Source organism: Cyprinus carpio, chromosome A14, assembly GCF_018340385.1.
Source record: "Cyprinus carpio isolate SPL01 chromosome A14, ASM1834038v1, whole genome shotgun sequence".
Lineage (NCBI taxonomy): Eukaryota > Metazoa > Chordata > Actinopteri > Cypriniformes > Cyprinidae > Cyprinus > Cyprinus carpio.
Window position 1 is genome coordinate 21,641,052 of NC_056585.1, and position 13,966 is coordinate 21,655,017.

A 13,966-nucleotide genomic window follows, 5' to 3' on the forward strand; every position below is an offset into this window, starting at 1 on the left:
ACTTGGCCTTGTTCTGTGAACTACTCACGCAGCAAAATGCATAGATGGCTGAAAGTGTGCAGTTGAGTGTTGGAGAGGTTTTGATGAGTTTGGAGGAGCTGGCCATGGTGCTGCAGTACTGAGAACACAAGAAGCAAACTGCTCTCAGTGGCAGCATAATAAGAGCAATCATGTATGCTTGTACTTTAAACTGTCATCACGTCATGGGATCATATGATCCTTGAGAACTAATCGGTTCTTATGTGAGAAATGAGGCTGGTGTTATGTGCAGAAACTGTCACTCTGTTCCAAACTCTAGTAAGCTGCCTCCATAAGCAGCATTCTAGGGCATCATAAGTGTGTTCTTGATGTGAAGTCTGCTTCAAAAAGTTAGTAGTATTACTTTATTACAATATAATGCATAATATTTTTTACTTATTGTAATTATTTACCAAGGATGCATTAAATTGACAGTAAAGACTTTAACTTGGTTACAAAATATTTGTATTCAAATAAATGCTGTTATTTTAAACTTTCTATTCATCAGATTTTTTCTTTCAAAACATTTCATCAACCCCAAACCTTTTAATGGTAGTGTACATGAAAATAGTATAGTTTTGGAAGGGTGGCCCTCTCCAGAGGAGCATAGTATTTAGGGGTCTCTGACATTAAAAAGTTTGAAAATCCCTGTATCTGTCACTGCTGGTTGCAGAAGAGAGGAAACGGGATCTGTATCCAACAGTCTTTATTCAGAAACTAACATAAAACTCCAGAACAGGAACAACAAAACCAACTTAAGACATAGAACTGACAATGAGAACTGAACTAATTAACAGACAAACAAATAACCTCGAACCTGAACAGAACTGAGAAACAGAATAAAAACAAACTCTAAACCAGAACTAACAAACCAAAATGGTGACAGTATCAGAGTACCATGCCATTAGCTTAGCAATGTTAGGAACACTTATGAAGGTGCTGTACATAGCAGACATTGATTCAGCACTTCAGGTTTGGAAACAGATTGTGTATTTGTGATATGTGGTGAAATATTGTTGACTTTAATGGCTACTAAGCGCTTTTTTTATTGATCTAGAAGAATTTTCTTTTAAGTTGAGGGAGAAAGCTGATTGGTACCTTGGTGTTACACACATGTATCCACCAAGATCAATGTCTTCACTAATCAAACCCCATTTCCTGTCTGTGAACAGTGTGGCTCTTACTCTCCACTGTCCTGTATCTTCCTGGCAGTTTTTTCTGAATTCACAGCCAATAAAATGGCATTCAGATGGTCAGGGTGCCTGGAGATAACAAAGTGTCGATGCTATAGTCTTCCAAGCTCCTGAGCTGCTTCAAAATGAATTCCTGATGAATTAACTTACTGTACCAGCACGTCATAATTTACACATTACATTTCACACAAAGTGTCACATTAACCAGTACTCCAAATACATACACATACTGCTGTGTGTGTGCACTTTGGATGGGTTAAATGCAGAGCACGAATTCTGAGTATGGGTCACCATACTTGGCTGTATGTCACCTCACGTCACTTCACTTCATCACTTCTACAGGATTTTAAGCCCGATTTAAGTCCAATTTGCCAGTCAATGATCAGCGCTCTGCAATCTTGATGTGTGAACTAATAAAATATGTATGAATTGCCATGAGATCGGGTTGGACCATGTGAATGATCCATAAATTTCATTTAATTGAATTTAAATTTTTAGTGGTTTTTAATGTTATATGTTATGTTATTTAATTTTGATTTATGTAACACGACGATGTGATTTATTTTACTTAACTTTAAAACGTAAATATAGGTTGTAATAAGGGGTGCTTGCACAAATGACCTATAGGGTAATTTTTTGTTGGCGGACAGTCTGGTTGTTTTGCATCATTCCTGTTCCACTTCTCACGCATGTTTTCATGAGAAAACGTGGTTTGGGGAGAAGATAGAGTCATTGGGTAACAGAGTTGTTGTCAGCTCGTGTAGTGTGTGACCCCCTGTTGCGGATCATTCATGTAGTGTCGTGTAGTGTGAACACCACAATGACTTCAAGACAGACAGCAAGTCATGTAGTCTGAACAGCACAGTGATCTGCCAACGTTTTCAGTTGTGTGGTTGCTTGTCTATTATAAAATGAAAATCTTAATTTCAACTAAATGTCAAAAATGGATCATTTTGATGTAACTGATTACCTCAACTGTTTGGAGATCTGCTAACCTAATTTTGGTAATTTGTTTTCTAGGACTGTCAGTTCTGCAGAAGGTTCTGGACACAGCAGCAGAGCATAATTGGCTGGTGACCTCCGTGAATGTGGAGACAATGACAGAAGCGTCCTTCCTGAAAGTGTTTCAGGAGCTGGACAAAAAGAAGGAGGGCCAGATCATCATTGACTGTGAGCTGGAGAGACTCACCTCCATCCTGAAGAAGGTAATTGGCTCTCACCAATCTTATTATAGTCATACATGCTGTCAGGTGCTCCAGATTAATGAGGAATCAAATTTTGGATCCAAATTGAGAATTTTCTTTGCTCTTAATGTACTAAGACCACTTAAATATGTCTTTCAATCAAGACAAACAGCTAGTCATAGCTACACATACAGGCATCTTTAATGCTGCTAATAAGCGATACCGATACTGAATATCGGATAGGTGCACCACCACTTAAAATGGAATTCAGAGCTGGAATATTCAGATGAAGCCTGTGGCCACTCAAATCAGATGAAGTGGCCTGTACAACAGGCCCCAGCATGCGCTCTCTCTCTCTCTCTCTCTCTCTCTCTCTCTCTCTCTCTCTCTCAAAAGCAGCAAGGACGGTGCAGATAAATAACACAGGGCTGACATTTGGGGTTGGCAGCAGAGACATAGTGACGTGTCACTTTCTCTGTCACCTCTCTCCGCTGCCTGGAGGAGGAGGAAGCATCCTGTTACTGTAATTAATGAGGGCATGCCTTTTCTTCCCTTTCTCTCATTTCCTTTATTTTATGACTCAAACAGAAGACCCTCGACAGGCCGTGTTGTGTTATTGATAGCACGGTGGCCACAGTTAAGACTGTTGCATCATTTGGTGGCAATTTGCACAGAACGTCTAGACAAATTTTTCCTCTCTGAAAGCAATCATCCATCACCATGCTTCCACCAATCATACTGTAAAACAACATTGGTGTAATTTTCCCCCACTTTGATTCACATTCTTTCACTAATACCAGGGGCCAGGTGGTTAAATAGAGGAAAAACTCTATATGCATGGTTTTTTATCGCCCTCTTCACATGAAAGATGTGTGGAGCTTTTTAGTTAGGAATATATGTTAAAGACCTCATGAAGTAGTTTGCTAAACACAATTTTATTTCCTTATGTACTTCCTTTTGAAATAGGAAGTTACAGCATGGCATATCAAAGGGTTTGTCCTTTTTTCAGATAGACAACATTGTAATTGTTAACTAAAAGTATTAACTATTTTTTTTATTAATTGAATTAAAGCTGAAATTAAATTAAATATTAATATTAAATGAAAAACTTAAACTTAAAATAACACTGAAAGCCAATAGCCATTAGTTTATCAAAGCCCAGGAAGATTATGATTTGCTTAATCTAATCGGTGACATATGGTATTACAAAGAGGGGACAGTATCATTTCTAGAGTGCTTTTTATTGAAATATTGAGCATACACCCTTAGCAAGAGATGAAGTCATCATTATTTTTGGTCCACTTTCCAGGATGTGCTTCTGCTACAAGTTTTTGGAACATACTTTCATATAGATTGGCGCAAAGCTTTTACAGAAATGGACTAAAAGCCACAAAACGAATCTCAAGTTTTTGAGGGCTTCCGTGTCATTCCTGTGTTCTGCATTAAAAGGATAGTATCCAAAAAGGAAAATTCTATCATCATTTACTCACCCACATGTTGTTTATTTCTTCTGTGGAACTGCTTGAAGGTGAGTTTTATTTTTTGGGTGAACTATGCCTTTAATGTTGATCCCGCATTGAAAAACAAGATCAAGCAATGTCCTTGTCAGTAGTGTTCCCTGCCCTGGGCTGGCCTGCCGGATTAAATCTTACTGGGGTCACCATTAATAACTAATGCTACTGTCTGTCATGGCCACAAGCTATCACTGTCAGCTTTCACAACTTCAATTTACAGAGAAGTGTGTGAGCGAGCTAGTTACATACATACATTTTGGTCACAGAAGTGTGCTTTCATGGTTGCTCATTGTTATTTCCAAGCACATGCAGAGGATTTTCTTCAATTGAAGCCATCAAAACAGTTTGATGGTGTCAAAGTCTTTGGTACCCACTGACACTGCACACTAAGCACATCCATTTTGTACATCCACACAGGTTAAAGCTGTGACCCTCGGTCAGTGTAGTGTACCAAACAGAACTGCTAATGTGTTCCTCCCCCGTATGACTCATTGTTTTTCACCACTGTTGTACTCTCCATGCCTGCAGAGGCTTTGTTATCGCTATAGCCACACGAAAGAAACCCTGCATCATAAATCTTCATTCCTCTCCTCTTTGTAACTTTGAAAACATCTTGATTCTGAAACACCCTAAACTCAATGTAAAGATGAAAGCCCAGGAATGTAGTCATTTTATAGCGATTGCTGGTTGTATGCTTATAGAAAATGTGCCATTGTTGTTATGATTATTTAAATGTTGCTTTTTATTCACTTGGCAGATGCTTTTATCTAAAATGACTTGCATTCATGCACTGACACCATTTAACCATTTAATAGTGTTCCTGTGGCTCAATGGTATAGCATTGCGTTAGCAGCGCAAAAGGTTGTGGGTTCGATTCCCAGGGAACACATGTAAGTCACTTTGGATAAAAGTGTCTGCTAAATGCATAAATGTAAATGTAATTAAACTGAAACCATTACTTTGGTGTAGACTGTTTGAAGTAGGAAACTTTGTATAGTAGAATCAGGATGTTAATGTTTTGAATATCTTAATATCTTAATGCCTTAGTCACATTAGGCAGATTAGGGCTGAGCAATAATAAAGTTTACATTCTGCGACAATCATTATATTATATATATATATATATATATATATATATATATATATATATATATATATATATATATATATATATATATAAAAAAAAATATATCATAATATATATATATATATATATATATATATATATATATATATATATTTATTTTTTTTGTTTTTTTTGTTTTGTTTTTTTTTTATTTATTATTATTGTTTTTTTTGTATACATCGGTTTCCCCAAACCGATTCATTTTTTACCAACCTTGACATGTCTTCCTTTCCCCATATCCACGTTGACTACCTACTGATTTAATTGAGGACTGCTGTGAAAGACAAAAAAGCTTATTTGGAATTATATGTAATAATACAGCAAATATTACATTAGATTGTGATTTATATGATTTATTTATATTCACAAGGCTTTATAATACTGTGTACACCACAATTAATACTAACTGCTGTAATTTTTCACCTTCATTTGTTGGTCTGTTTCAGATCATTGAGCTGGGGAAGAATGTGAAGAGCTACCACTACGTCCTAGCAAACTTGGTAAGCTAAAAACACACCACTCATTTCAGCACTATGCAAGATTTCATGACTAATGCTCAGCGTGAGGCTTTCAAATGTCACTGCAACTCTTAATATTACAGGTGATTTGCATATTTTCACTACTGACCAATTGCAAGAAGCTGCTCACTATGACTAACAGATGAGATGTTATATAATCATTGCCTGGAGAACTGCTTTGTGAATATGTAAAAACTACAAGTGATTTTTGCAGTCCTTGTCTGTAGGTGCGCTCAGCATATGAGAATGGAGGGCTAAATTGATGTAAACAGAAATGATGATAATCGCAGCATTAATATGCTGTGGTGTGCTCCTGGATGGCACACTGCTGAGTATTTTAAATTAAACTGGTCTGGCCAGTTTGTTAGATGTAATTGTAAAAGATAAATGATAAAGGTTTCAAAGCAATAAAGAAAGAACTGCCTGCTATTTCCATAATGGCCAAGTGAGCAAATTACTCCCAGTGTCCTATTTACACTGTTTTTGCATGTATGTATGTGTGTGTGTGTGTGTGTGTGTGTGTGTGTGTGTGTGTGTGTGTGTGTGTGTGTGTGTGTGTGTGTGTGTGTGTACATGGAGGTTTGTATCTGAGTGGATGCCCATGTGAGCTTCCCCTCTGTGTCCAAGCCTTTTGGGTGAAGGCTAGTTTCTATAGTAACATCACCAACTCACTACATTCTCAGCAGCACAGAGCGAAAAAAAAAGATATAACTCCATTCACTCAGTCAAGAGATATGGACATCTGCTACAGGTATATCACAGAGGAGAGACTAAGATGGGGAAATGATGATTTTAAAATCAAACACAATCTTCAATCTTAAGTTTGCAGTTTGTTTTGAATGTGATGCAATTTTTTTTTTTTTTTTAAGTGTACTGCAAAATAATAGTCCCTGTGGGCTGCATGCAAGAAACAAATATTTTTGTGTACAGCACTAAAGTATGATTCACCCAAAAAAAAAGACTGTTAACGTGTGGTGTGCAACGTATTGTCAATAGAGTAGAGATTTATATAGCACAGGTCACACAGAAATCACTTTGAAACCAAGCAGCTTCCCCTTTGTTTTTTGCAGTATTGGGGAAATCTGATGATGATGTAACACAGACAGAGGCTGTCCAGGTTATTGTACTGCACAGGGCCGTACAGGTCTTTTGGAGGGGCAGGTGCTCAAAGTATAAAAGGGGCACATGGAACAAGGCTTTAAATAGGACTGTGCTCCTTGCTGGTATTTGTATCGAAACGGATGCTTCTGTATTGATACAGCAGCAAATGCCATGACGCTGTTTTGAAAAAGAAACACAGAACAGTAAAGACCATTTTAAGTTTAAAAGTTAAATAATTTTTTCTTTGCACCTCTTAATTACTTGATTATTATTATTGTTGTTGTTGATGTTGAGTTTACAGGGTATGGTGGTTTTGCTGTTGTTAACACTACTGTTGTTGTAGAAAAAATATTGTCTTATTTAAAATTTCTACAAATTCTATTCTAATCCTGTTCTGAATTTATTCATTTTTAAAATAATAATAAAAACAGGATAGATACAATTCGGAGGATGAGAAAATCAGTATAAGCTTGTTTTACCAGTGTTGTCATAATTATTTTTAAGGCACTCTACGATTTTTAAATAAATACCGTAATAAAAATAGTTCAAAGTATGAATAGTTTTTAGTCAGATAATATAAAAAAGACAAGACCCCTCGATGCTCTTTAAACTTTTCCCAATCAAACATCAAGAACGAAAGAGAACAGGCACCTTTGTTTATATTGCTGTATGTAGAACATAGTTATATGCATTTTTATTATTTTTTAATTTTTGATTTTTATTGAATTTTTATTTTTGTTGGTGTGTTTATGTTGAAGTTTATAGTTTTATGTATTTTTTATATTTCAAAGAGACAAGAAATTCTATGCATGATTTGGCATTTTATCCATATCCAAAATGAGGCTATGTGAACATTACAGAGCGCTGAACACTCTCATGTAGTGCATGTTTCATTCATACTCGAAGCTGGAGGGCGCTCTCACGCAGAAAGCCCAAAACAGACTAGAAGTAATAACTCATGACATGCAGGAAATCCCTAATATCGACAAATGCATCTGGCCATCTGCTGTGATACATTTTTACTGATGAAACCCGAAGACAATAAACACCAATAAACACACCAAAAATATCATGTGTGTTTTTCAAGTTATCTCCAGGTAATAAATAAACTGTATGAATAATGCAGTTTTGATTGACATATAATTTAATATAGAAACTATTAAATATATTTCCTGCCTTATTCTGTGATAAAAATGGGGAAAAGGTAGTCTTTATAAACCATTCATAAAATTGTCATTAGTAAAATATTGAACAAATATATTATAGCCACTTTCTGCAGCTAACATTACTTCCACAGGGTACACACAGCAATATAAACGACAGCTGTGCATGCTCTTTTCACTCGTTCTTGTAAAATAATAATAATATAATAATATACTGTATGTAAACAAACGCACCGCTCCACTGAGGACTCCATTTACCGGCAGTTTCGGATGTTATTGAAGGCATCTGGTAATGAGCTTAATAATTACAGGTGTCTGAACGTGAGGGAACGACCCAAATGAGATCGTCAGGTGAAAGGTCATCATGTGGATAATTTTGTTTATGGCTAAATTATTATTCATTCATTTTACTAATAGTTAGATTGGACAGGCCTTCATAAAAAAGGTGATTAATTGTTTTTTTTTTTACAAAAAAAATAAATAAAAATTCATGCCTTGATAAAAGGGCACTTTGGGCATCAAGTGGAAAAGGGGCAGGTGCTCAAGCACCCACCGCACTCCCCTCTGCAAATACTTTGTACTGCATGTTTAGGAGACACATCCCTCAAATCTGTTGACTGTTGTAATTTGCCCAAAAGCTTGCATTTCTTAAATCATTCACTTGGTTTACAGTGAGTTTGTGTAGGATCAGATGGGCAAAATCCCTGACTGTAATTCTAGAGTGGGAGGACCACCTACGCCTGAAATCGAGAATAGTCAGGCTGAGCTGAGAGAACGAGACTGGCAAATACTGACGCACTCAATCAAAAACCTGTGATCAGTTCCATCAGCCACATACAACTGAAGGACATCAACACCAGGAAACATTCTCAGTTCCATGTCACTGTTGCTATGAGAGCAGATAGTCGACATGAGAGGGAATGCCAAAAGACATGCTGCTGGCCAAAAAATAATCATGAGAGAGCTGTGGCAGTGCTTCAGAAAGCAGCTCGCTGTTGTAATCAGAGACTTCCGAATTGACTCCTGGCCCCATTTCTCCACCATCTCTCGATTGGTTATAGACTCCTAGTGTCCTCTGGTGTGTTTAACCAGGCAGACAGGTCACATGCTGCACTGTTTACTATGTTACCTTATCTGTGATCTCCAACTACTCAGATGCCAATTCAATTGCTGTTGCTAAGGCAAACATCACTGTTACTTATACTCTAGCTAAATCAAGGAAACCTTACAGAAACCACCTAGAACACCCCTATTTAATATATATTTTTAATCTTATATTTATATTTTATTTCAGCTTTATTTCAGTTACCAAAAACTTGGAATGGCGAAAAGATTAAAAATTAACATGTCACAAAATGAACCATTTATGCTTCTGATATGGGAGTTTATGACAGTTTCTGAAGTGTCTTCATGACCGTTTTTTTTTTAATCTGTGAAAGCTTCTTTCTGCAAACTGCTTGACTTTGTTTTCTCCTTTAATTTAGTATAAAAACTCTTTTGTTAGGTGAATGAGCTCTTGATTGCCTCCAAAGACTGCAGTCATCTTGATTGAGGGAAGAATGTGCCATGTTTCAGATTTGAGAGCTTGCGATGACATGCGTCCCAGTTGTGCGCTCAGTAACAGGCCTGCATAATATGTGCAGTGATGCAGACAGCCTGCGTATCTCTGATTGCCTTGTTCACTCTCACTGTAGAGAGTGATGAGTCTGTGAAACAAGGTTGCGTGATGCTTTAGCCCTGAGGCCAGCCGTGTGATAGCACTTCCCTTCAAGCTGTCCCTGTGGAACGGTTTGTTTCAATAGGGAGACTATTACATTGGTCAGGGGTGAGTGTATATATATATATGTTGAAATCTGTGGTGCTTCTTAATATTTTCATGGAAACTTTTTTTTTTTTTTTTTTTTGATTAATAGAAAGTTCAAAAGAACAGAATTTATTTTAAATTGAAATTTAAATAGAATTTTTTTTCTAACACTGTAAAAGTCTTTAATATCACTTTTGATCAATTTAATGTGACCTTGCTGAATAATTTTTTTTATTGAAATAATAGTAAAAAGCTTACTGACTCCAGATGTTTGAATGGCTGCTCATAGTTGCCTTTATATTTTATATTTTATTTTAAGGGGATGATTATATTTTGAGGTCTTTGGCACCATAGTATTTAGGTTGATAGCCCTGCCCTCTCTCTATTTAAATTAGTGGGCAGCCAATATGGATCAACATTGGCATGGGACTTGTTTGCAGTGCCATTTCATTTTTGCCTGTCAGTGATATGTCAGAACGTCATATGATTGATTGCCCAGTCGACACTGTCAAATGTGACAAATGTCTCAAGATTTATATCCTACAGTCTGACATAAAAAACAATGATGTTACACGATCTGCCATGTGTACTGTACAATCATGCGCTTCTGACAAGCAACAAAAGGACAAAAACTCCCCTGAGTTTGAGTATGTGTCAGAGAGGGTATTTGAGGTAAGACACAAGCGTGAGGTCATGTTAGCAGCTCAGTGAATCTTGTTCGCTGCCCTACGGAGCAGATGTTCCCAGGGAACACAGCGACACGTTACTGCTCCTGGGGGACAAAGCGAGTTAAGGGATAAAAGAGCAAAGATCAACACACTTACAGCCTGACGAGGACTATTACACTCAAAACTGACACACACACACACACACATACATCAACATATTTTGTTGTTGAGCCGAACATAAATAACTCTTTAGTACCTACACATTTGTATTGAGCTTATACAAATAAATGAACGGCTTCATGAAGAAATCATGAAGTGAAACCTTCCCACTAATTCAGTGGGTTAGAATCAATTCTGTATGGTCTCAGGTACAGAGAGTGTGTGGGCTGCTTTTGGGGCAGCTGATTGGATTGTGGGAAAATGCCTTGAATTACTAAAAAGAGACTGTGGGATCAAAGACAAACCTCCGGCAAACTCTCAGTACGTGCCTCAGGTTTTTTTTTTTTTTTTACACCAAATTCCTATTGACAGCTCCCGCATTTTCCGACACCACATCGGATAAAAAACCAAGCTCTCTTGGATAACCAGCCTCAGTGGATGAGAGGAATTAGCCTTTTTCATTAAGTGATTGACCCAACCATTCTTTCTATTATAGTTTTAAAACCTGTATTACATTTGACGGCACTCCACAGGCCCGGCCTCCTGCTCTCTCGCTGCACCTGAGCATTAATGCGAAAATGACTCCCTCTGCTGCAGATTCAGCCTCCATTTCCTGTCGAGGTCTTGCGTTGGATTTTTTTGACAGTTGCAGGGGATTTGTCATTGTATTTTATCTCTAATTGGTCTCCCTTTTCAATTTAGTCAATGGCTTTTCTTTAATGATTGACTTTTGGCTGAATTAGATTTCTTGGATTTCTTCTTATTTTCTTCACTATGGAGAACTTGTGTTTTTAACTTACAGTAAGTAACTTAAATCACAGTATGTCATGCTAATATGTTCTCTGTGCTCCTTTAGGGGTTTCTGGACATCGACTTGACAGAGTTTAAGAAGGGTGAGGCGAATGTAACAGGCTTCCAGCTGGTGAACTACGCAGACCCTAACATCAGTAGGATAGTGCAGCAGTGGATGGACTTTGACAACAAAGATGCCAAAGTTCCCAAGCGCAGACTGAAGGTGAGCTGCAAAAACTGACTACATTTAAATCATCCACAGTGTGAAGAACTGAATATGCCTTGACAGAAAAAAGAAAAAAAAACATGTAATTAAGTTGTATAATGAATCACTGGAACATTTGCAAAAAGCACAATTGCATAGCATCAACATCTGATGAAAAAATACAAAAGGCTTTTGATTCTTCTCTCTAATACACATTAAGCTGAATAGTCGATTTAAACACAATTTTTAAAATAGAATATGATATATTATGATATATAATCATCATTAATGTCATATTCAGAGAATACAACATCACATTTATTTAAATACATGTATACTTCTCATATGTCTCTCTGCATTTTTTGTGCAGTACACTGGAGCTCTCACATATGATGGAGTCAAAGTCATGTCCACAGCCTTCCAGAACCTCCGCAGGCAGAGGATAGATATATCTCGCCGTGGAAATGCTGGAGAATGTCTGGCCAACCCACCAGCACCTTGGGGCCAAGGCATCGATATTCAGAGAGCACTTCAGCAGGTATCTCACGCTGTGGGGTCAGCTCACAGACATATTTTTGAATGAACACAGTGTTCACAAACAAACTTTCCTTTCTGTAAGACTGACACTGGCTCTAATCTAGAGTCTGAGTGTACAAAATGAAACCCCAATAAGCAAATTACATCTTTATCTCATAAGGTTCACATCTATTTACCAAAGGGACCATCACAATCAAATGGGACACTTTAGATAATAAACAAACCCAGTTGGTGATAAACATTTATGCTGGTCATAACAGCACATGACAAGTTATATTTACAAAGAGATACGTGAGGGAAAGTACACCTGGCTTTGTTGTGTTACCCTTAGGCAGATGTTTGTCTCTTTGCCTTGGTTGGCATATGAAGATTTAAGTGCAGAGGATAGAATTTGGCAGGCGAGGTGGAGCAGAATTTGTTAGCCGAAACCAAATCTGACTTAATGGAAATCTGTAGAAATGCTCTCTGTTTGCCATATCACATGTTTCTCCTTTTCACTTAATTATAAGTCTGAGAAAGTTTAAACTGTATTAAAGTCAGTGTGTAGCATTCTTCTTGCAGAAGTCGACTCTGTCTCACAGTTGCCTGCAGCTTTGTCTGTTGAGAGTCTGATGTGTGCTGGACTGAGGCAATTTGGTCCATCTGCTGAGAAGCCGTAGAGATTGATGTTCAACTCGGTCAATTAACTCCATCATGCGGCCCTTGGAGACATTCAGTCCTGTACACACAGAAGAGGCACTGTGAGAGATGTACACCCCTCAGAGGAGAAGTAGGAGGAGGAAAGAAAGAAAGAAAGAAAGAAAGAAAGAAAGAAAGAAAGAAAGAAAGAAAGAAAGAAAGAAAGAAAGAAAGAAAGAAAGAAAGAAAGAAAGAATTTTTTTTTTTTTTTTGTCTAAATAAAGACAACTTCTATGTTGTTTTTGCTCAGGTTCGGATTGAAGGCCTAACGGGACACATTCAGTTTAACGAGAAAGGACGAAGGACAAACTACACTGTCAGTGTGATGGAGCTCAGGCCGACAGGACCAAAAAAAGTAAGTATTAAAGTATAAGGAAAAGGATTAGGAAGCCTCTCGATATCACAGACTGTTTCACACTTCTTTCGTCACTTATACTGTAGTTTAAATGAAACATTCACTTTAAGAACTCCAGTATGGTCGCTGTTTCAGCAATCCAGTCTACTTATTCTGGGCTAATTAAATAAGTACTGTATTTCATGTAGTGTCTCCTGTGGGATATCTCAAAAAGGTTTCTGATGATTCTCAAGTTCCTGTTTCTGATTTGATCTTTTCTCAGGTGGGTTACTGGAATGAGGATGAGAAATTTGTGAGCACGGCGGCCTACGTGCCAGGCAGTAATGACACTTATGGACTTCAGAATCGCACATATATTGTTACAACTATTCTGGTATAGTCTTCTTTAAATCATGATTTACTAGTATAAGCTTGTACTGGATTGAAAACATTAAATGTAATACTGCTATTCAAAAGTTTGGGTCCAGTAAGATTTATTATTCACTATTATTTGATTCAGCAAGGACACAGTATATTAATCAAAAGTAGCAATAAAGACATGCATTATGTTACAAAAAAATTCTGTTTAAAATAAACTGAACTTTCTGTTCATCAAAGAATCCAGTATGACAGAAAATAATAACAGTTTCCTTAAATTTATTAAGGTGCACAACTGTTTATAGCATTGATATAATAATAAGAAATGTTTCTTGTGCATCAAATTAACATTATTTGATTTATGAAGGATCACGTGTCACTGATGATTGCAGTAATGGCTGCTAAAAATTCAGCTTTGCCATTATAAAAATAAATTGCAATTTAAATATATATAAAAAAAAAAAGTTATTTTTAATTGTAATAATATTTTAATAATATTACTGTTTTTGATGTATTTTTATCAAATAAATGTTAATGAGCATGGGTCTTTAAAAAAAAAAAAAAAAAAAAAAAACACATGAAAAGCCCATACCG

At 36.8% G+C, this 13,966-nt stretch overlaps 1 protein-coding gene across 2 annotated transcripts in view; it reads left to right on the forward strand.

The window, feature by feature from the left end:
• Positions 1-13,966, forward strand: part of LOC109055717 (glutamate receptor 1-like) — a 62,917-nt gene that overhangs the window by 19,115 nt on the left and 29,836 nt on the right. For both annotated transcript variants that reach the window (XM_042770214.1, XM_042770213.1), the window contains exons 4-9: positions 2,232-2,416; positions 5,482-5,535; positions 11,305-11,463; positions 11,816-11,983; positions 12,911-13,015; positions 13,278-13,388. In XM_042770214.1, coding sequence (XP_042626148.1) covers positions 2,232-2,416; positions 5,482-5,535; positions 11,305-11,463; positions 11,816-11,983; positions 12,911-13,015; positions 13,278-13,388 — 782 coding nt within the window. The remainder of the gene's footprint in view (positions 1-2,231; positions 2,417-5,481; positions 5,536-11,304; positions 11,464-11,815; positions 11,984-12,910; positions 13,016-13,277; positions 13,389-13,966) is intronic.